At 27.5% G+C, this 24,057-nt stretch overlaps 1 protein-coding gene across 1 annotated transcript; it reads left to right on the top strand.

Moving 5' to 3' along the window:
• Nucleotides 1-174: 174 nt before the first annotated feature.
• Nucleotides 175-22,717, top strand: barc (RRM1_TatSF1_like and RRM2_TatSF1_like domain-containing protein barc). Its single transcript, XM_043053345.3, has 8 exons — nt 175-317; nt 3,378-3,542; nt 6,610-6,742; nt 11,900-12,102; nt 14,647-14,816; nt 16,944-17,040; nt 19,029-19,118; nt 22,073-22,717. The coding sequence occupies exons 2-8, from the start codon at nt 3,381-3,383 to the stop codon at nt 22,508-22,510; spliced, it is 1,293 nt and encodes a 430-aa protein (XP_042909279.2). The 5' UTR covers nt 175-317; nt 3,378-3,380; the 3' UTR covers nt 22,511-22,717.
• The last annotated feature ends 1,340 nt before the right edge of the window (nt 22,718-24,057 follow it).

Here is a 24,057-nt window from a genome sequence, read left to right as displayed (position 1 = left end):
TGACTAATTTAATTTAACCATGTGTACTATATTTACGTTCTAAAAACGCGTCATACAATTTCTCATTCACATGCGACCAACTTTTGTTCTAGTGAAAATAACCCTTACTTTTTGCCGCACATTAGTTTTGAAGATAAAAAGCTGTAAGCTGAAATAATATTGACTGATTATGGTTATAACAGCGGACACCAGTGCAGGTGCTTACTCACTAACGCAAGTGTTTGTTGTTGCTGTAAGAACTTCATTTTAGCCCTAATTATTTTATCTTTTGTTATGAATAATACACCAATTTTATAGCAAGCATATAAATCAGTACGGTATGTAGTAGATTTATTCAGTATTTTGTATTTAAAATTTAAATGAGTTATTTGTAACAATGTTCTTTGAAGTTAACCGTTTTTTGGTTATAATACTGTAAATTGCATTTTATTTTTCAATGTATGCATTGAGAATGAAATCAATACGTTTAATTTTTTTTATCTTGTATGTCTATTCGCATTGTCTCCCCACACGTAATATCTAGGTCAATATTAGTCGATTATGAATACTACTATTTCTACCTTTTTTCTATGCTTTTAAAATGCTATTTTACGTAGAGATTCAGATTTTTTTTAACAGTATTTACTTGAAATAGATAGAATATATCCGTGTTACAGATCCACGATACAGAAATCTTCCCAAAAAAAAAAAAAAATGAACAATAAGGAGACATGTCCATTTAGTAATCTGCCTTGCCAACTACAAGCATTAAGACACGTATTGCAGAGATGCCAACTTGCTCCGGACAGCGAATAAATATCGAGTAATAGTTTATTAATTGTGATTCTTTATTTAATAAATTCAATTCATTAGATTGTTATCTACCACTGTTTCTAAATAATTCATAGGCTTATATATTCACTACTTTATCACAGTAAAACATGTTAAACCTGTTAAAAGGTAAGCAAAATTAGTCAAATATTTAAAAATTTTAATTTGAAGTTATTTATTGTTTTTAAAACTATTATGGCGTGTCCGGAGCAGTTCGCATCTCTGCGCTAATGTTGCAAGGCTGGTAAGAGTAAGAAATTATATAAGCCTACGAATTGTTTAAAAATAGTGGTGGATAAAAATCTACTAAATTGAATTTATTAAACCAAGAATCACAATTAATAAACTACCACTTGAAAATATTTATTCGCTGTCCGGAGCAAGTTGGCATCTCTGGTATTGGATTTAAACACTGATGCAGAAAAAAATGTAGAGGATTACCTATGATTTGCCGCACATTATACTTTTGCAAATCAACTATTTTTGATGTTAAAACAAAAATCAACAATGTCTTAATATTAACCTATGCTATCATTTTTATAGGAGTTTAAGAAAATATTTTTAATTATCCTTCAAAAAAATAGAAACGAAATTTACTTGCTGTGTTAACTTAAAATGCTATAGTTGAAGTCATATTTTTGTAAAATGCCTGTACGAATCACAGAAATATAATGCGAGGTGCTGATTGTATAGTTTTTCATATTATAACTTTTGATTTAAAGTCATGAGAAAAGATTTTTCACTATTTTACCTCCCATCAAATATATACAGCCTAACTTTTTTAACTTGAACCTTTTTGGGGCTATATTGGCAGAATTATCATATTCATTTTATGATAACCATCTTATCAGATTCATCATGACAGCAATTTATAACCTATTAATAGGTTACTATTAATAGTCTCAGTGTTTTCATCTCAGAAAAAAAATGGGTGAGAATTTCTCACCCTTTCTCAAAAACAGGGTGAGATTTCAAAAAGTTAAGTGAGATTTCAAAAATTAAAAAACAAAACACCAATAGACTTGAAAAAAATTCATTTCTTTTATTATAATGCATTTTTAACATCTTCTAATTTTTAAACCATTGAATATTTTTGCTGCATCATCATATGGAAAATGTTCCACATCTACTTTTTCATCAGCTATTCTCATTAGGTTGCTCAAATGCGTATTTGTTTCGTTTTGATCATTTCTACCCACATTTTTTTCATTTTCATTTGTCCGTTTCGGAGTAGAAGATATTGGCTTTACAAGGTATTTGTCCGTCTTACATTAACGAGCAAAAAATTTGAACATCTTACATGAAGAATCCTTACCTACGGTAAACACGTAGTTGCAGAGAAATGCGTTCTAAAAGAGGTTCCGTGGTTCAGAAGGATGGTGCTCTGTTGTTCTGAAAGGTTCTGAACAATACTGGTAAATAGGGAAGCTAGATTACGGGGCAGATGTTGAAAATAATGAAAGATCCTGGAAGAAAAGTGAAACGGATTTTATTCTAAATGGCGTATTTCTAAGCTTTATCCAAAATGCGAGAAATTGGAAAATTTTGAAATTTATTTATAGAATGCGCGAATTTCTCGCGGTTAAAATTTTTTAATGCAAAAAAGTATGCGAGATTCTCGCATTCTCGCGCTGTAGTGAAAACACTGAGTCTTGTACTACATAAATGTGTGTAGATAACACTGTGATGCATCAAACAAATAAAAATAGCTTTAAAACTTCTATTGTAACTATTTTATTCATTTGTCCATTTGCTACTTCTAGCAAAGATGGAAAATATTGCTCAAATTGAAGAATCACTTTATTTACATGCTTCTTATCTGTGCCATTTGCAGTTTCTTTTCATGTGAAACTCATTTCTAGAATTATGTATTTATATCAAACTTTTTTATGTATTATTTTTTATTGAAAAAATATGTTTTAAAGTTTAAGTAAATGTCCTTGTAGATAGTTATTCTAGATTATTTAATTATTTCTATATATTTGAAAATATTCTAAAAGCAATTTACGGTGTTAAACTTCGTTATCAGCATACCCTCCTCGTAAACAGACAACTCTCATAAACGGACAATTTTTTTGGTCCTTAGAATGTCTGCTTAACCAAGGTTTCACTATATATATATCTATATATATACAGTACAGAACCCATTATCCGGAAATCAGAAAACCGAAAAACCGGAACGAAATTCAATAAATTTTCCCGCCATTTAAAAACAAAAAATTTTTTTTTTCCTCATAAGATTTTAGGATCTTTCTTTCTTTTTTGAAAGATGTTTACCTTACCATCATTTTGGAAATAATCATTAGTGTATTACTTCATCGTTTTTTCTTCTTTTTGAGATTATTTCCAAATATTTTTTATTTTTTTAGTTGGGTTTAACAATAAAAAAAAAACGGCTTTTTGTAGCGATTCAGGAAACCGGAAAAATCAGTTATCCGGAATAGCGATGTTCCCGATCATTCCGGATAATCGGTTCCCTACTGTATACGTTTTTTTATATAAAAATATTATTTTGTTAGTTGTAATTAAAGTAAGTATTTTTCTAATTCTTTTTTTAAACACAAAAGATCATGGCAAATCAAGAATTTGAAGCCCAACTGGAGTTGGAGAAGCTAGAGAAGACGAAAAAAGAACTTACAGAAGAAGGTGTAACTGATCCATACACTTACATTAGCCCAGACGATGGCACAGTTTATGAGTGGAATCAAGAAAAACAAGCATGGTTTCCTAAGGTAAATAAAACTTGTTGTTAATATTTTGAATTTCATTATTATATCAGGGTAGCAGTCCCTCTAGAAACACCGAAAAAGGAAAAGAAAGAAACTCAGGGAATTTAAAAATGCTACTAACAAACTTTGAATTTTCTCGAATTATTATCAATATTCACTTACAATTTTGCAACAAATGTGTTTAATCTATTATTTGGCATTAAAACTATTTTAAATATAACCAGTCATATATTGAAACTCATGTTGAACAGTGTATTTTTTTCTTCTTGTTATCAGAATTATTTTAATAAGTAGTACCAATATAATAGTTTTTCTTTTCTATTAAATTTGTTAAGCCATGATATTAAAATCTATTTCATCAATTCATTTTTAAATTTAAATAAAATTAGTATTAATTTAAACAAAAATTAGGATGTTTATTTATTTTATTTAATGTCATCAAACTTTTTCTTTTAAAAAAAAAACAAGTAATTATCAGGTTTATTTCTTTATCAGGTTTATTTCTGTGTTTATCATATCTTCTTATTCCATACTAATTTATAAATAAAATTTTAAAATATGATTAAGAAAAGTCTTACTAATCTAAGTTACAAAGATCAGTAAAATTTTTATAGTTTTTTTTTCTTCTGGAATTCTGGGAGAAGTTGATTTTGTTTGGAAGGAGATTATCTGTATATATAAATATTCATTTATTATTAGTTGAATTTCAATGCAAAGTATTAGAACATAGTCTCTCTGAGCAATCATTATTTTCACTCAAATATTGCATTTCTTATTTTTAGTCTTGCTTTGCATTTTACCCCCCAATTAATTTGATTTAAAGAAACATTAATGAGCTATTTTTGTTTGATATAAGCTTGGGCATTAAAATTTCAATTCTAAAGGTGCAAGTCAAACTAACAAATTTGATCTTCAATTTTTTTCATTCATTAAAAATGTGATAAAATTTTTAGTTACAATAACTACAGAGCTGCTAACTTCCTATGCAGAAATCTTCTTGCAATGGTAGCTAAGTTTATGTTTTAATGTATGATTCTTTGTTGTATAAAAGTTATTTTCCTGTGCACTACATGTAAATTAGTTATATTCATCTAAAATGCCTCTTTCTTCCAGCTCTCTCATTGCGAGGCTTTTAAAATACTGAAAAAATTACTAAAACTTTTGAAAGCTTTAGTTTTTTATTGTCTACCACTCTATGAAATATTTTCCAAAAACTGTCATGGCTGGCAATTATTGCTATATATTTACGAATGGTTTAAGTCATATTTTTTTTCTTTTTGTATTTTTTACAACCCTGACTGCACATTTGAATGTGTTTGAATCATAGTAATTTATCCACTTGATTTTCCAATGATTTCAATTTTCAGCTTGCATTCAGTATTGGACCATTTGAAGTTGGTGTTTTATTTTTTAGTATTTTACGTTTTTCAAGTGTATCCATTGAATGATGCTGAGAAGTCATCAAATTTTAACACGAATGTTTGATTTTTGATTATTGTTATTTTCAATTTGCAGATCAACTTATATAATAGATACATAAGTTAACATTTTTTGAAACTGTGGAATGAATTTATTATTTTCTCAGGTGTTAGTCTGTTGCAGTTTATTCTCTACTATTATAACTTTTTACTTATAATTTTTCAGCTGTTAAATTTATGAAAGTATTACATACAAATTTCCATTAAGCTAATTACATTACTTTTACATTTTTACAATAAAAAATACATTATTTTATAAGGAGTACGCTTAAGTATAAAAGTGTCAAAAACAAGGTCATTTTTCTTTGTTTGTCATTACAGTATGTTTTTAATTATAATTATTAAAAAAATTTCTGCCATTAATTACAAATACATATGTTTGGTTTTTAAGGTTACAATTTTTAGTGTATCCATGCATAAATAAATATTTTTTTTTTTTGCAATTGAATTGTAACAGACTATGCTGTGTTTGTTTGCTGGATAATTAAGAGTATGTTATGTTTGTCTTGGACAAACTCTATTTTAAAGGAATTTTATTTAAACGATACTTAAACATTTATTTAAACATGCGATTAATTACAAATACATATTGATATAGTTTCTAAGGTTAAATTTTTAGGGTATCCATGCATAAATAATTTTTTTAAATTTATTTATTTTTCAATTGAAATGTTACAGACTTTACTGTGTTTGCTGGATAATCAAGAGTCTGCTATGTTAGTCTTGAATAAACTTTGTGTTCAAAGAATTTTATTTAAACAAGGTTTAACTTTAGTTAATTAGTATAATTATATTACGAGGATGATGACATTGCTTGATATCATATTTACAATGTTTTACAATTTATGACAACAACAGGACATTTAACTAATAAGCTTGGGGTTTAAAATTATTTGGTTTGCAATTGCAATATTTAGTTGTAGAAATGTGCAGTTTATATTTTTGTTTGAAATTTTAAATTCCATTTTCTTTCTTTCTCCCCCATTATGTTGAATTATGCCAAAAGCAAGCTATACCCCTTTATGTAAAATTATAATGGTAAGCAATAAATTATATTGGATCATGATAAACAAAAAATTTGTTGTTGTTGGCCCATTATAAAAACCCTGGGTATGCTGTGGTGGCCCAACATGAAAAGATGCCAATGCTTGGGATCTTGGGCAGATTCGATAGTCCGAACATAAAGTATGATGGTTTGTGATGGAAAATAAATATGGTAACCAGTAAATTATATTGGGTCATGATGGATTTTTTTTTGTTGGCGAATTATAAAAATCTATCATACTATACTGGGTTATGTTAGTCCAACATAAAAATCCATAATACTATGTTGAGTATGCTACGTTGGCCCAACTTAAAAGAGGTGCCAATTTTCTAAAGGTGAGGATGTTGGGCAGTTTTGATGGTCCCATCAAGCTGTTTGTTGGTCTTTAATGGGAATTCGAGATTGTAACCATCACATTTATGTTGGCCCATCAATGGAAAACTGTCAAGATTTTTTGCCTTGGGTAGTTGGCAGATGATGACATTGTTAGATAACGTTATATTTAAATAATGTATTACTTAAAGTAAAGAGTATAATCATATTGTAGGTTAATGATGATGACATAGCTAGATATCATCAGTTGAGCTATAACTATGTTAACACAGAAGAAGAATCAAAGCCTGAAGAGAAACTTGAAGAAAACAAACCGAAAGGGGAGAAACGCAAGCCCAGTGATCCCTGTACGTATTGTATATTTATTTATTTCGTGTAGTATTATAAATTCACCTTGTTTTCTTGTACTTCTGAAGTTTTAGGTTTATCATTATATTTATTTCAGTGATGATTTTAATTTTTTCACTTCATTTTAATTTTCATTTATTTTCAATTTAAAATTAAAGGATATTTATTTCTAAAAGCATAAAGTTAATTTTCAGATGTTTTTATTAAAAATGCCTGATATATTTTTATTAACATTTAAAACTGTTCAAGCCCAAGTCATATATTTCAAGGGCCAGTTTTGGGCCAAGGGCTATAGGTTGTGCATCCCTGATTTACAGTATGTAGATGTGTATTAACACTGTCAGTAACTGACACTAAACTTAGGCTGTGTCAGTCACTGGTATCTAACAGTGTAAAATGTGGCATAAAATTTAAAAAAGCTCCATTGTTTTAATTACCAAAAATTTTCTTTTTATTTATTTCAAATTAATTTATTTATTTCAATCTGTTAGAGTAGGGTGCTTCAAACTGTTACATAATGGGGATTTTATTAAAAACGTGTGGCATTTAAGACGTTAACACAGTTTATCTGCTTAACTGAATTATATTTCACTAAAAGATTTCCTTGAATTGTTGCAATTTTTTTCTGATTGAAAAAAATGAAAAAAGAAAAATAATAATAGTAAAGTCTATTTTTTAAGACCTTATGGGTAGTTGAATTTAGAGAATAGTGTATTACATTAGGTCTGACTTTTTTAAACTTTTTTAACTTTCATTTCACTCATGTTTTGTTAAAAATATATTAGTTTGGAAAATTTTAAATTTTTTAAGGAAAAAAATCAAAAAATAATTTTTTTAAAAAAAATTTAAATCAGATTATTATTATTTTTTATTTACTGACCACTAACTTTTTAAGAGCATTTTTTTTAGACTTAAAACATGTTTAATTGTTAAATGTGATTGAAGTATATTTGTGAAATTTTAAATATTACCAAAATGTTTGAAATATATTTCTTTTAAGTATGAGTTTAGTATAGGGGTGCTCAACCTGCTGCCCCCCAACTCTCGATGTGCGGCCCGCGGCCGCAATCTGAACAAAATGGAGAAAAAAATTTAATTTTTTCTTTTGAAAAATAAAAGTAAAATTCGGTAATTTAAATTTACACTTTTAAGTTTTTGACGCACCCAATCTCAATCAATGTAGTTTTTCGATGGTTAACGCTACGGATTTCAGCATAGTTTTAAATATCCCAATATTTTTAATACATCATTATTGCGATTTACGAATTTTAATTATCACTTTTGACGCTTTTCGGTAATTATTGCTACCAATTTTCAAGTAGTTTCTGAAATCGCGATTTTTGAAAGTTATGAAACGCTTTATCTGTGCAAACCTCATGGAAAATCTAAATGACTTTAGATCCTTTCTTAAACAGTTATTGCTGCACATTTCCGCCCGATATTTTAACACGATATTATTACGAATTGCGAGTAAAGAATCGCTCATTTAAATAACCATTTTTTGACATGGCTTATTTGTAACGATTTTACCGCAAATCAAATTATTTTTCAATTGTTATTTTGGAAATTATTGCTTCACATTTCTACAAGGTTTTGAAAGTACCGATATATTTTTTATACGCTATAGCGATATTTTAATTTCCAATCCCGCATTTAAATTACATAAAATTTTGATGGACTCTATTTACTCCAATTTTATCTGAAATATAAAAGTATTTTGGTTATTGTTTTAGTAGTTATTATTACGTTTTCCCCGTGATTTAAAAAGATTCTGATATTTTTAATACTATTGTTTGACAGCAAGCGAGTTTTGAATCGCTTGCTGTCAAACTTTACTACTACTTTGGCTACTTGAAAATAATTATTTTTTACGTGCTCTGTTTGTGCCGATTTTATCATTTGCACTGTACCAATTTTAACATGCATTTTTTAAGAGGTTTTTCGAACGTGTTTTTTCTTCTTTAACTTTATTGCTGCATTTTTATTTGTGATTTAGAATATACCTGATATTTTCACACAATATTACAACTCGTGAAATTAGATTCAGTTTTAAATTTTTTTCGTAACTTAAAAAGTAATTACGTATCTTAGCCAAATCAGCACCTTCCCAGGAAGGAAAAAAAAAACGAGAGGTGTACATTCATATTAAACGCGGTCCGTTTTGCAAAAAAAATAATTCAAAACAACGGCATAATTCTTTAGTCCCATGAACATGTGCAAGTTTAACAACACACATCGAACGTATTTTTGCTGTCACATGTAATTTAAAAGTCACACATCGTAATTAGTATTTACGCGATCTGAAAATTGCACATTGCATTTCGTATTAACATCAACGAGATTTAAAAAGTAATCCATCGCAATTCGTATTTATCGGATTTAAAATCACATATCGCGAGTCGTGTTCTGGCGTTTAAAATATTATCTGTTGCTACTTTTCTCACAATTCATATGCACGCATTTTAAAAACCATATATCGCGAGTCATATTCACGCATTTAAAAAATCAAGTGTAGTGAGTAGTCCTTTCGCAATTTAAAAGCCAAACATCTCGATTCGTATTCATGCGATTTGAAAAACAAGCATCGAGTTTTTATTCACGCAATTTAAAAATCACACATAGCAATTCGTATTCAAGCAATTGAAAAATAGCACATCGCTATTTGTATTTCCGCGATTTAAAAACCCAGAAAGGAAGAACACCATCTAGAACAAATTTCAAAACTAATTATGCTATTTGCCCTAATTTAATACCACCCACAACAACAGCTTCTGTCGAAAGACTGTTTTCCAGAATGAATTTGGCCTGTTCAAAATTACAGAGTAGTCTAAACAAAATCATTAAATTTTCATTTTATGGCTCACAAAATATCACATGATCAAATAGATAAAATTATCTCAATATTCAAAGATTTTGCAAATTACAGGATAACCATAAGGAAATTTTTTAAACCATTTTCTACCTACTTGGAGCATTTTATATCATTTATGATTATATGCTGGGAAATGATTTGTATATCATTAAATTTTAACTGTATAAAAAATTTAATCAAGATAAGTTTCGTAAAATAATGTAAATTTTATTGATTGTTAATATATATGTGTATTAATTGTAAATAGTAAGTGTCATGTTAAAAATATATTCGTCATAAAAAGTTATTAACAAATATCTTAATAGATTTTTATTATTAAGGAATATAGTTCTTTAAAATTTAATGGGTTTTCTTTCTTTCTTTTTCTTCCTTCTCCCAGCCTCTTATTATTAATTTAAAATAAAAATGTCTGTACATTCCCTAATAAATGCTAAATCTTATTTTCCACTTAAGGGGTTTTGTTTTAGTTTTAATCATTTTTAACCCTATAAGATTTCTTTAAATCAAAGTATTTAACTTGCATGTATATTAATAACTAGAATATTTATTTATTTGAAATTTAATTCTATGAAGAAAAAAATTTATCGTTAAAATTTATGCTTAAATGGACTTTTGTGTTTTGTAATGTGATAAAAAAAAATTCAATTTTTCCATAGTTTTTTAATTATTTCAATTTATATACATTTTTTTTGAAAAATTGATTCTGATTTTCGAATTCTGTTTTCTTTCTTAAGTAATCAGTTTTGCATTATCTTATTTTAAATATTTTAAAATATTGTATTTCTGCAAAGAGATTACAAGGTTAACCGACAAAAAGAATTTAGTGTTATATAAACAATGATGTTTATATAACAATCATCACCAATAATTGCTTTCAATATGTCAGTCTAAATACTTTGGCATGCGGCCCTTAATTGGTCAATCTGCTGTGCATGTGGCCCTTCACTGAAAAAGGTTGTGCACTCCTAGTTTAGTAAAACTATTTAAATATCACATTATAGAATTAACTATCATGTAAAAAATTATTGTTTAATTTAAAAGAAACTATAAAAACATTTATTAGTTTTCTATTTGTAGTCATGCCACTTAATTGCATATCAGATAATCAAATAACCTGCTATTCTGTATATTTAATATTTCTAACTATTGAATTATTATTTTTTTCTAATTTAAATTTTTGCAAAATGTGTTATAATGTGCAATATCTGGCTTTTTCATGTGCCAATTTCTAGTTTTTGAATGTTCTATCATCATGCACAGAAAATAAGTCTCTCACACATGAAGAATTAACTAACTGTTTCACTGCTCTGTTTCCTGTTCATAAAAACTAGATTTTCAAATATGTCTTTCACCATTTCATAATGGATGTTTGAATTACAAAAACTGCCATAAAAATGTATATGAGTAATTCGTTGTAGCAAAGAATTTCATAATTAAGGCTATCAAATTACTAGAATATTTCTTCTTAGTTCATTCAAAAGCTTTCCTATTTTGATATATTAAACTAGGAAGGAAGGTTCTATCATTTAAGTGATGCAAAAGAATTAATAATTTAATATTAAGTTTTCTTATTAGAAATATTATTTGCCTTAAAAGTTCACCATACAATTTAACCATTTACCACTACTTCTAATTTAACATTGCTCTGCCAATTTGAGGAATCCTCCAGAAGAAATTTTTTTAATTTAAAATATTACAAGTGTTTTTAATTGTCCTGAACAGTGGTTACCAATTGGCAGCCCGTGGGCCGCATCCGACTCACAGTGCCTTTTTTTGTAGCCAGCGAACTAAAATATATATTATTTGTCATTTTTTGTGGTTAATTTTAGTGAAAAATCTATATGGGTTTAAAATACCTTTCTTTCGTTTAAAAAACCTCATTTCTTCGTTTCTGTGAAATTTAACATACTAGACCAACGGTGCAAAAAAATTTATTTCTCAGGGTATGTTTGTTTTATACAACTTGATACAAATCTGACAGTAATATTTAATGTTCCTTCAAACACATAGAGTCCTATATAAAACTTTGATAAAGTTGTGGCCTGTCAAATGGCAGGAAGTTGGGAACCCCTGGTCTAGAACTTTCAATTTTTATTAAGTTTGTTTCATTAAAGATGCAACTACTGACAACTGGCTGGTGACAGAATTTCTAGATTTTGCCAGAGTTTCTAGATTTCTAGATATAAAAATTGAAATTGCGTAATATATATAATCGAATCGCTTAGGATAAAAAGTTTTAAAAAAAATGGAATCTTAATTTAATGAACAATTCTCTATCCCTTAGCCTGGTTTCAAGTGGATGATGATCACAATACAAATGTTTATGTATCAGGCTTACCTGATGATATTAAAGACGAAGAATTTATTGAATTGATGTCAAAATGTGGACTCATCATGAAAGATCCTCACACTATGAAATATAAAATCAAGCTTTACAGAGATTCAAATGGAGTACCAAAGGGTGATGGTAGATGTTGTTATATAAAGGTAAATATAGTTATGAAATGTTTCATTATTTTATCTCAATGTTTTATAAAATAATTACTGCAATTCCCTATTCTAAATGAAAAATAAGGAATTACCAGGATATTATCTTCTATCTCTACACAATATAATTTTAATATATACTTAAAAAAATGATGAAATATGACATGCATTGTACTTTGTAATGATAATGACTTCTTTTTTTTGTTGCCAGAAGTACACATTTGATTCATTCACATCAAATAAATGACCAGCCTCACAGATTCCAGCTTCTTTAGCTTTTAAGATTACTTTAAGTACAGATGTATAAGTGACTCATCTTCTTTTTGACATTTTAATAAAGAACAGCTCTAGTACATCAAACTCTTATGATAGCCGGATACAAAATTACAGCATTCTATCCAAAACATGAGGAAAGTAGTCTTTTTATGTTAATCTTTGCTGTCGAATTCATGGGAGAAATAACAGCTTATTCAAAACCTCTCACATTGTTAGAATCTTCGTCATATATGAGATAATGGGCAATGGCAGAAAAACGAGTGGGCGGACACACGATCATCTTCACACATCACCAAAATTATGAAAGTCATTAATTAGTAAAAAAGGCCGCGAAAGTACCGAAAAAAGTCATGATATTTTTAACAAAGTTGCGAAATATTTATTTTGCGAACACTTTCAGAAGTAATTATTCAAAATCGTATTTTCGTTTCATGATAATAGCATTTTAATAATATTAAAATCGGGTGAAAATGGGCCGAAAAATGGTAAATAAATTCAGAAAAATGATGTGAATTTACAATGGAATCATTTTTAGCAAAGCTCATCAAAAAATTACAACAGAAGTTTGAAATTTGCATCTCGTATTAATATCATATTAAAGATATTATAGAAGAAAAAAAAATACATGTGGAAATAGCTAAAATAATCAGTGACGACTCCATAATGATCTTGATAATTCAAATTCAGAATTTGCGAGTCATTAAAAAACTAAAACTCATGGAAAGTCATAATAAAAAATTTTGGAAAATAAGTCACCGAAAAAACAATGATAGCTACCAGGGAAGAAATAAAATGATAAAAGATTGATAGAGATTAACAATAGAATCATCACGAATGAAGTGTCTCTATTTGACTACTAAAATTTACAAATCAAAATAATTATCAGAATTTGCACACAAAAATGGAACGGCTGAAAGGAAAAGAAATGACTGCATAAACAAAAAATAACCATAACAAAAGATCACAAGTGAGATCAGAAATAATGCTTAACGAAATCGGTCGTTTAGTTCCTGTGAATCTTAAAGAAGTAGTATATTGAAAATTTGATTTCTTTGGAGCTATTCGACTGATTTTGCTGAGGTTTCTTATTTTGCCATGTAAAATTCCATTCTTTGAAATGATGTAAGCAATTGTATACTGCAGCATTCGAATTTTTTTCGACTATTAAGTAAAATAATAAAACATAGTAAATATTTATTGTAAGGTATTTGTGCATGATAAGTAAATTTTATAACACATTTATAAAATTTACTATAGATAAGTAGATTTTCTAAATGTGTGCAGTAAGTTTTCAATTTGCTTAAAAGGTTATCAAGATATGGTAAAATACGCATAAAGAAAAATTTACATTAAGAGTTCGAGTTTTGGATTGCTCTCCTGACCTAACTATGAAAACAGACCATATGTCCCAGATAGTATATAAATTAGGGGTCAGAAATCCGAATTCGTCAACAAAAAAAAGGAAATTCTTTTATTCAAAAAAAGTATGTTTTTAAGTCTGATTTTTTAGCTTAAAATGTTTTGTGCACTAATTAATTACCATATTTGAGTTCAACATCTCGAACCCTAAAGTCCAACCTAAGGATCTGACCATTGGATCTGAAGTTATTCTGAGTGGTCTGTTTCTTTCTTTCTTTATTTTTTTGCGCACATTAACAATCCAACAAACTGTAAAGCTTTACATATAAATCATGCTTAAAGAGACTAAAAAATTAAAGTAAAAAAAACTATATAATGAGTGGAAATATTTAGAATTCTTCTAAAGTTTGAAAAAGTCCGAAAATTCACTAAACGTATGGAAATTTCCATGCCTGTATCAAGGGTCTACTCATAATTTTTTTAATTTCTAATCATAAATCTAAGAAGCCAGTAGTCTATCCAGGCTTTTTATAAAAATTGTACCCTTAACTTTATGAAAATAAGGTCTTTGGTTTTGTGATAGATTACAAAAACTAGTTGTCTATCCAGACTTCTTGTGAAAAATTTTACTTCTTTTTGGATTCTAAAATGATTTTAAAATAATAATGGTAATAAAATTAAGTCCTAGAACATGAAGATCTGGTCATTTAGATCAAATTAGTCCTTTTTTGTGTGCACTGTATGTTACAATTTTTAGCACTTTCTACTTAAAGGAGCTAACTGAAAGTAAGTTTACCTATCGTCAAACTCCACCATTCCATTATCCTAATGCATCTTTGTATCACATAAACACTCTTGATACTGACTTTTTATAATTTTTTTACTTAATAACTTATTTATCTTTTCTAGATTGAATCTGTGAAACTAGCTCTTGATATCTTAGATGGTTATGATTTTAAGGGAAAAAAGATTCATGTTGAAAGAGCACAGTTTGAACTGAAAGGCCAGTATGACCCTTCTAAGAAACCAAAGAAAATGAAGGCAAAGGAAAAAGAAAAACTGAAGAAAAAAATCGACAAGTATGTCCTTAAACATTGCGTATTTTATTTTTAAACTTTTTCAATCAAATATGCATAACATATGGTCTGAAAGCCAAAAGTGATCCACAAGGCTTTTAAACTTAAATATTAATAAAGAGTGAAGAAGAAGAACTTGTTTATGCTGAACTCTATTCTGTCACAAAATAATTTTTTTCATTGTTAGTATGATTCATAATCCTATGTTACAATAAGTCATTTTTAATAGATTCTAAGCCTAAAATTATAATACATAGTGAAATATAATTTCTCACAAAATTATTGAATTAAACTAAATAAAATTTCAAAGATCTTAAAGTGACTTTGTAACCAATAACATAGTATCTGATCATATTTCTTCCTTTCTGTGTAATCATTACAGTTAACTTTAAATGTAAAGGAAAATTGTTTAATTTTTCCCCCTTTTGTACCTATAAACTTGTCATAAAAATCTGCTTCATAATTTTGAAATATTTTTATTTCCATTATATTTTTTTATTTCTACCCAAGCAAAAATTTTTTTATCCATATGTAAGATTACTGCATTGTCATATTCTTGACTCTAAGCATTATATTTTCTTATATTTCTGTCCTGTTATTCTAAATCGGTTGTACATCTCTGTTTTCAAGTTTTGTAAACAGATTCTGCACTATTTCTTCCCTTTGTATTTTATTATTATATATTAATCGAAAATACACAATGAGCAATCATTTGCTATCATTTTTTTTTTAATATTATGAATTAAATTAAATGAAAGATTTGATATATTGAGTTTCAAAGTGGGAGAATTTTTTCTCTTAAATAGAACTGATTTTAAATTATCTTCTTTGTGGTTGTGTCATTAATTTAACTAAACTGATAGCATTTTTTCTTTAACTTTTGTCTTTAATTCCTTGCTTTTTACATTTCTTTTTTACCCATGCATTCATAATTCTTTAACTCTTTAATCTTGTTATTTTTATATTTCTTTCTTTATTTATTTTTGCTTTTATGTTCTGAATTTTTTTTAACAAACTAAATTCATCATTTTATTGATTGAGTTTGCTAACCTGTTGCATTGTTTACCTCTACACTATTGCATCATAATTTTTTATTTTTCTCTGAAATTATTCCTTTAGTGCATTAAAAACTTTTTATTGATCACTAAAGCTATTTCAAGTGCTTTGTTGAGGAAATGATAATGTTAACTATTTTATTTACAGATATTTATTTATTTTATGCAGAATCTTGATGTATAGATATTTTTCACAAAATCTTAATTTTGCAAAATGATTTGTGATTTTTAGTATTTTTTTTAACGTTTTTGGTTTCAAATTATAAATTTAGTTGCATGTTTTTTTAAAAAATGCTCCTTTGTAATGCAATATTCTATCTGCAAACAGTTTTGTTTCTAATGTGCAGTATAATATTGTGTAATGTATGTTATTTACCTAGGGGAATACGGGACAGAAGGGACTTTTTTAAATTTAAGAAGAATATTACATCAAATTTCTTGTCCTATCTTGAGTATGGGACAAAATGGAGTAAGGCGAGTGATTATAATAAACACATATTTACAACAAAAGGAAAAGCAGAAAAACAAGTTTGCTTCATATTTATGTGGTTTTAACTGTTAAAGCAATTGTTTGATATTAAAGTTTTAAAAGTCCTAACCCTTTAAAACCATAAAACTGTGTGTGTAAAATATTACAGAAGTGTAAAATATTTATGATGTTTATTTGAAATTATGGTCAAACTGTGAACTTTTCTAAAGTGCCATTTGATTGTAAATGTGAATTATAAATGTAAATATGAATTGCCTTGGTAACTTCTCCTTTCTGCCACAAAGCCATTATTCAGATTTGAAGTTGCTCGAGGAATATTAATAAACGCACATTTAAGTACACAGAACTAAGGACAATGAAACATTTAAGAATATGCTTATTTTATTTGCAATCTTTACAAGTATGTGCAGCTTAACACAGTTACAAAATCATCAGAAGTTACAATATCGAAGCCACAATAATGTGTTGTTTTAGTTCTATTCATTTCTGTTAGATGGCAACACCTACTTGACACCAAAAAACTTAAGGCTTCTTTTTACCCTTATACTGTATTTTAAAATTTTTATTTTTCAATTTTTCTTATAGATTGTTTGAATGGAAATTTGAAAAACTGAGGGGTGAAAGATCAAAAAATGAAAAAACTGTCATACTCAAGAACATGTTTTCACCTAAGGAATTTGATGTGAGTAAATTTTTTTATATTTGGTTATTAAACTCAAAATTATTTTTCCACCCAATCCCTGCGATATATTTTTTTACAATATTAAGTTCGTTAGGTTTTCTTTAAGTAAGATTCATAATCATCCGATTGTCTCCAAATTTTAATATGCTATGTGATGCGCTTTATAAATAATGTGATATTTCGGAAAAAGGTACAGGATTTCTGTGTTTGATTTAAAGATATTGAGCTGAAGTAAATTCAAAATGACAGTACTTAGCAACAATAAGGGATCATATTTGCAACAAATATTTTTGTAAGCGGTAAAGAATAAATTTTAAAATGATGAAAAATATTTTAAGTTTCATAATTGTGCATGTTTTTGTTGACTGATATTATAAGAAATTATTTATGAGAAACATCTCACATGTACCCCTAACAAAATAAGATTTTTAAGCTAATTAGTTAAATATTAAAATTTCACTATAAATTGAAATTTATTCTAACAATTAATATCATTTCTAAGCATATACATAAGGGTATTTGCTAAATAAAATCTCAACATTTAAGGAAATTTGTTTAATGGTCAGTCATTGATGCTACAATATTTCATATGGTTTTTAAGTGATATAATAGATATAAATATATATCAGTAACATGATAAAAAATGATAAAAGGCAATGACTCACTCCCCTCTATATGCTGACCGCCTATGTGAGTTGAGCACTGTATCATTGCACCACAAGTGGTCAACTTTCACAGGTTTGACTCTATGTGTGTATATATATAATACAAGATCTTTCATCTCAACATTTATCATTCAAATTTATCTGCAGAATATGGCTATTTTAGTCTGGAACCAATTTTAATATATTCTGAGTGTAGAAGTCTTGGTTTATTTGTATTTTTGCCAATTCACATAAATAATGAAAGACTAGAATTTATCTAACTCTAAATATTTATTGAAAAGAACAAAGCACATATAAACCAAGACTTCCCCTACAAAATGGCGCCCCACATTGGGCGCCATTTTATAGGGGAAGTCTTGGTTTATTTGTATTTTTACCAATTCACATAAATAATGAAAGGCCAGAAATTAACTCTAACTATTTATTGAAAGAACAAAACACATATAAAATAAAACAAGAATAAAAAGGAAATACAAGAATTTGGAAGAGGGGGTTTTGGGCTTGAATTAAAAGTCCGTACTTTACGGCGGTTCCTAGCAGACTGTCTTAGTTCACCGCCAGAGGCGCTGTAGTGGGGGAAAGAGGAGAGCTTGTCACATGAGACAATTTTTAAGTGCAAATACTTAAAAACACAAAATTTGCATTTAAATATTTATTATTTACAAATATATATATAATTATTATTATTTTTTGCATCAGGACGAGTTACAAACAAATTAATCAATTTTGGTTAGCAGATAATTAATCAAATTATGTAAAAATTAACAGTTATTGCTTAATTACAGAAATTTCTTAACTGCAAATTTCCCTGTTTACACCCACAAAGCTTGTGTGGTTTATGAAGAATTGCAATTTATAGAATTGTGTTATATAGGTCTTCTACCTTATATATTTTATTGAAAAACTTCAATATAAATATAAAAGTGAACTCAAATAAACCTTGAGTAAACCATGTAATTTTAAATACTAAAAGAATGTTTTACTTTCACACTGAATGCCATGTGTATTCCTACCATAAATTGTTATCATTTGAGGTTTTTCAAAGCATTTTTTCAACATTTGAAACTTTATTGTTGACTTTTAGTTTACCTGAACATACTTTCTTGTACGTTTTAAATTCTACATTTTAAGTTGACTCATAATTTGTTGCGAAGTGTTTTTGTCATGGTATCTTCTTGAAATAGAAAGTTATGTAATTTTAATTTTATTATATATAATTTTAATTTTATTATATATAATTTATTATATGTACTTTTTGTGTAATTTTATTATATTTAGAAACATTTAAAGTTTTTGATAACATTTCTACTTGTATTTTTTTAGGAAGATGCAACTTTGCTATTAGACTATCAGCAAGATATAAGAGAGGAATGTTCTAAATGTGGAGAAGTCAAAAAAGTTGTCATCTATGATGTGAGTAGTTAAAAAAATCTTTTATCATTATTTTTACTCTTATTTTATTTGGAATTCAATTAATGACGAAAATACTCTTTGTTTAAGAAATCACAATCTTTATTTTTATTTTAGACAAGTTTTTTTTTTATATCACTGTAATAAGTTTTGAAAAGAAGTGAAAAAGACATTTTGATAGTTTTTTACTTGATATTCATATTGAATAAAATGTGGAAAGTAGTGACAAACTGTACTGTAACTCTTATAATTTTGCTAATCATCACTTTTAGATTGATTAAAAGTTATAACTACTTTCCCTTTTTAAATATATTGTGATTCAAATAGTTCTTAAAATTTTTTATAAAAGTGGTTTCTGTTTCATTTTAAATAAGCTAGTAAAATCTTTTTAGCATAAATTTACGTTTTGCAATTATGAATGCAAGATTTTAAAGTACTTAAGTACTACGATGATTAGAAACATATATATATTTTTTTAATTCACTTAATCCTCTATTTTTTTTTCTTATTCTATTTGTGAATATATTGTGATCCAAATAGTTCTTAAAATCATTATAAAAAGGTTTTCTGCCTCATTTTAAATAAGTTAGTAAAATCTTTTTAGCTTAAATTTATATTTTGGAATTACAAGTTCAAGGTTTTCAGGTACTTAAAGTACTATGATGTTTACAAACATAATTATATTTATTCCCCTTCAATTTTTTTATTTTTGTCATGTTCACTTTATCCTCTTTTTTGTTTATTTTTTCTTATTCTGTTTTTACTTTTTTTAAATCCTGAATTTTACTGAAACTCTTAGACTATCCAAATTAAGTTTCATTCATGTGCTTCTGGATGAAATAATTTACATAAACATTAAAAAAAATTTTTTTGTTGAAAAACAGCACTGTTCATACTGAAAATTTGATAATTTCTTCCATTTTTTATTGCATTTATTTGTTGGTTTTGTAACATGGATAAGTAGCTTCTGCTATTTGTATATTTATTTTTGATTTTTATTGACTAATTAGTTTTTAGTTAGTTTTATCAAACTGTGACTACTAAGATAATTTATTTATATACAATGGTGTCCAACAGTTAAACATACTTTTACAGAAGACATCCAATGTGTCTGCTTTGTTTTGAAACTATTTAATTACCTGGCTGACACACCGGTCTGAGCACTTTATTGTTCACACACCGATCTGCCAGAGCGCTTTATTGCTCACATCCCAGCCTTCACATATGTGTGACAATGTTCTTAAACATTTTAAAAACTATAATTTTTTAAACAAGGAGGCGTTGTTTGTCTATTGATTTGAGATGCACGTAGATTTGATTTTCGACTCAAAACAAGAGACTCAATTGCATTTGAGTTCTAATTATATAAACATTGGGAGGATAGGAGTGTTTCTAAATAGAATGCTTCATGATGGCTGTTTGAAATGAGCATAAACAAGTGGGAGATAAGTGGATATAATTAGTGGGAGTATAGTAGTGTGATTATATATATATATATATATGATATATATATATATATATATATATATATATATATATATATATATATATATATATATATATATATATATCATATACTGACACTTATAGTAAGTGGGAGAATTTTAGTTTTTCTAGAGTGTTGTATATTTGGGCTTAGAGTATAGTTTTCAATTGATAGTTAGACCTTTTAAGCATCGAATTTTTTTTTTTTTTTTTTTATCTCTTCAATGTTGGAGCATTGAAAACAATAAGTAAATACTGAACAAAAATTGAATGAAAATAAATTTAAATTAAAATATACTTAAGTAAATAATGTTAAAAAAATTAGAGTATATTTCATTTGTCTCCTTTTCAATATATTATTAACGAAGACTTTTATATATCGTTAGTTTCGTGAGTTAAATCTTAACAGCAAAAAACTCTCCGATTCTGGAGAGACTGGCGCTTGTAAAAAGTCTTCTGGCCTCAGCATGGGTTTGCAACTCCCATTGTGAAATGATTTACATAGCTGCCAACTCTACTTTATTTTCCAGTAGACTACTGGATTTTGCTAGTTTCTACTGGTTTAATAAAAATTATCCTGGTTTTTACATTTTAAAAAATTCCCTAAAATTGAGTAAGTTTCTTAAAAAATCTTTATTGAAATTGAATTTTGGCACCAATTATTACTTGCTTTAATATTTAAATAAATATTACTAATATATAATGAAATAAGCCTCATTTTCTGAAATCAGTTTAAATCTTTTTTTAATTTTTTTTTATCTAAAATGTTCCTTTTACTTTTGTTCTAAAATGTTCCTTTTATTTTTGTTCAGAACTCTCTTTTTAAAATAATTGAAAAGTTTAAATTATTTTTATGAATTAAATACCAATTACTATTCAAAATTATTAATAAACTTAATACATAACATTTAAAGTATATTTAATGCCAATCATGACTGGAAAATATTGCAGTTTTTCTTTTTTGATGACTATAAAATTCCCTATATATAATATAATGTAATATATATGCATACCCTCCAACTTATGAGGATTTAAAAAAAAAATTCTTTCTTGTGGTAGCGAACCAAAGTAGAAATTTTTAAAGCAAATGGATCTCTCATAAAACTTTTATCAGAACTTAAGAATTTAGCCATATGGCCTGCACTTTTATAAGTAATAGTGGACAAGTTACGCTAAAATTAATTTTTTTTAAATATTAAGACATTAATTTTGCTGCCGTCTGAAAAGAAGATTTCTGAAACTACGGAAATTCCGTAGCAGTTGGAGGGTATGTATATGTAAAATATAATGTAAAATATTTAGTACATTATGCAACAATTTATTATCATGAAATTTATATTTTGCAAAATCTACTGTATTTTTTACTATCTATGTTGGCAGCTATGGATTTAGATATTATCCTAATGTATACATTTGTAGAACAAGCATTTACAATTCGTTTAAATGTTTTCTTCTATGCTAAATAAATTTAGAGAAATCCTGAAGGTGTTGTTGCCGTTACCTTTGCTGAACCTGAAATGGCTGATGAATGCATTAACTTGATGAACAGAAGGTGGTTCGCCTCTCGTCAACTTACTGCAGAAACGTGGGATGGAAAGACAAAATACAAAATCACCGAAACAAAGGAGGAATTGGAGAAACGTTTGAATTCTTGGGACAAATTCTTAGAGGAGCCTTCATCTGCAAATAAATCAGATGCAAAAGAAACGCCACCTGCTGAAGTTGCATCAAAAGCGGGTGAAGTTAATATTAGCTCGAAAGATTACGAATTGGCTGGTGAAACAGATAGTTCTGGAGACTCAGAAACTGAGGATAAAACCACAACTCAATCTAAAGAAAGTTACCCAGTTATGTTATCTAATGGGGGACTTTCTTTTAAAAATGTTGATCAAAATAAGACAGGATTGTAAAATAAAATTTAAGTGCACAATTATGTGATGAAATTATTATAATAATTGTTATTAATTTTATTTCTGTGAAGGAATTATGGATTCACTGTACATATTTTCATTTTAACGCTATAGACATATTTTTTAAGTTGCTGTTTACCTATTTGTTTGATACATTGAATGTTATTGAGTGATGAGGCGAACGAAATAAAAACTTTCATTTTTTGATATTGGTATTTCTTATAATGTATTGTGATGTCATATTGGTTGTAAAATTGAAAAGGAACACTATAATTTGGAGAAGAAAAAAAATTATTATATGTGCACTCTGTTTGAAAAACACAGTAAAAAAATACATAAAAGCATCACTACAGGCTGTACTAAAAATTATAATATATAAGGCATATGAAAAAAAATATTTGGTGTCATAATTATTTATTAACCGAGAAAGGAATCGTATATCCTTCTTCATATTATTTATCTAAACATGTTTGTCTTTTTTTCCCCCCTCAAATTTATAATTTTGTATAGCAAATTTCATTAATGTTTTTTGGTAGCATCTTTTGTTAGTCTACATGAATTTACAATTCAAATTGCAATAGTTCAGTACATTATTAGTTTTAGATAAAAGTTTTTGAGGATTGATATTTAATAATGAGAAAATACAGGATTCAGTAAGTATTTTATTTCACTGTTAATGTAAAAAGATGATATTCAGATAGACCAGGTCATATTTGGGATTAATCTTGTGTTATCAAATATATATGAAGATCTACTGGACAAATACTAATTTAAGTGGTGCCTACTTAAAATATATTGATCCATTTTTAATTTTGAGCTATTTTATTATAATGAAATTTTATATAAAGTTCACGAGAGTTAAAAACTCTCGTTACTATATAGATCGATCAAAAGTGAAGTGTAGCAGTAGTTATTCAGAGGGAGATTATCTACAAAGTTAAGCTAAACGAATCATCATTTATTTTGAATTGGCCAGTGGAGAAAGCCTCAAATTAGTTTTAAAAAAATTAAAGCAAACCTGTAAACTTTTAGGCTAATGTGTTAGGACAGTGGTGCGCAAACTTTTTTCGACTGCGACCCCTAGAGATAAATGTTCACAAATACGATGTATATTTCGCGCATTTCTTTCGTTTCATCGAATAAAAACATCATCATATTAAACTCATATTAATTTTTATTTATAATTTTAAGAAAATACCTTTTGTATAACTCAAAAATCAGTAATTGCCCTTTAATGAGATGTATGTGGCTGCAAGTTTCTAATTATCTCATCGATGTTTGGATGTATGTTACTAATTGCAATTCGCATAGCATCTTCAGGGTTTAAACGCGAGCGGTATTTAGTTTTTATTGAAACTAGTTTGCTAAATCCAGTTTCACATAAATACATTGATGCAAATAGTATTAACACTCTGATGGCATTCTTGCATAAAACGGGATATTGTTTTTCCGCGGATAGCCAGATAGAGAATACATTACGCATTACGGTCAAAGAAAGAGTGGACAGCATGAAATTGCAATTAAACAGTTAGTGGCGGCGCTTCACT

The sequence above is a fragment of the Parasteatoda tepidariorum genome, chromosome 4, assembly GCF_982258835.1.
Source record: "Parasteatoda tepidariorum strain Cologne lab strain chromosome 4, Ptep-v5.0, whole genome shotgun sequence".
NCBI classification, from domain to species: Eukaryota; Metazoa; Arthropoda; class Arachnida; order Araneae; family Theridiidae; genus Parasteatoda; species Parasteatoda tepidariorum.
This window is presented reverse-complemented; position numbering and strand designations above follow the sequence as displayed.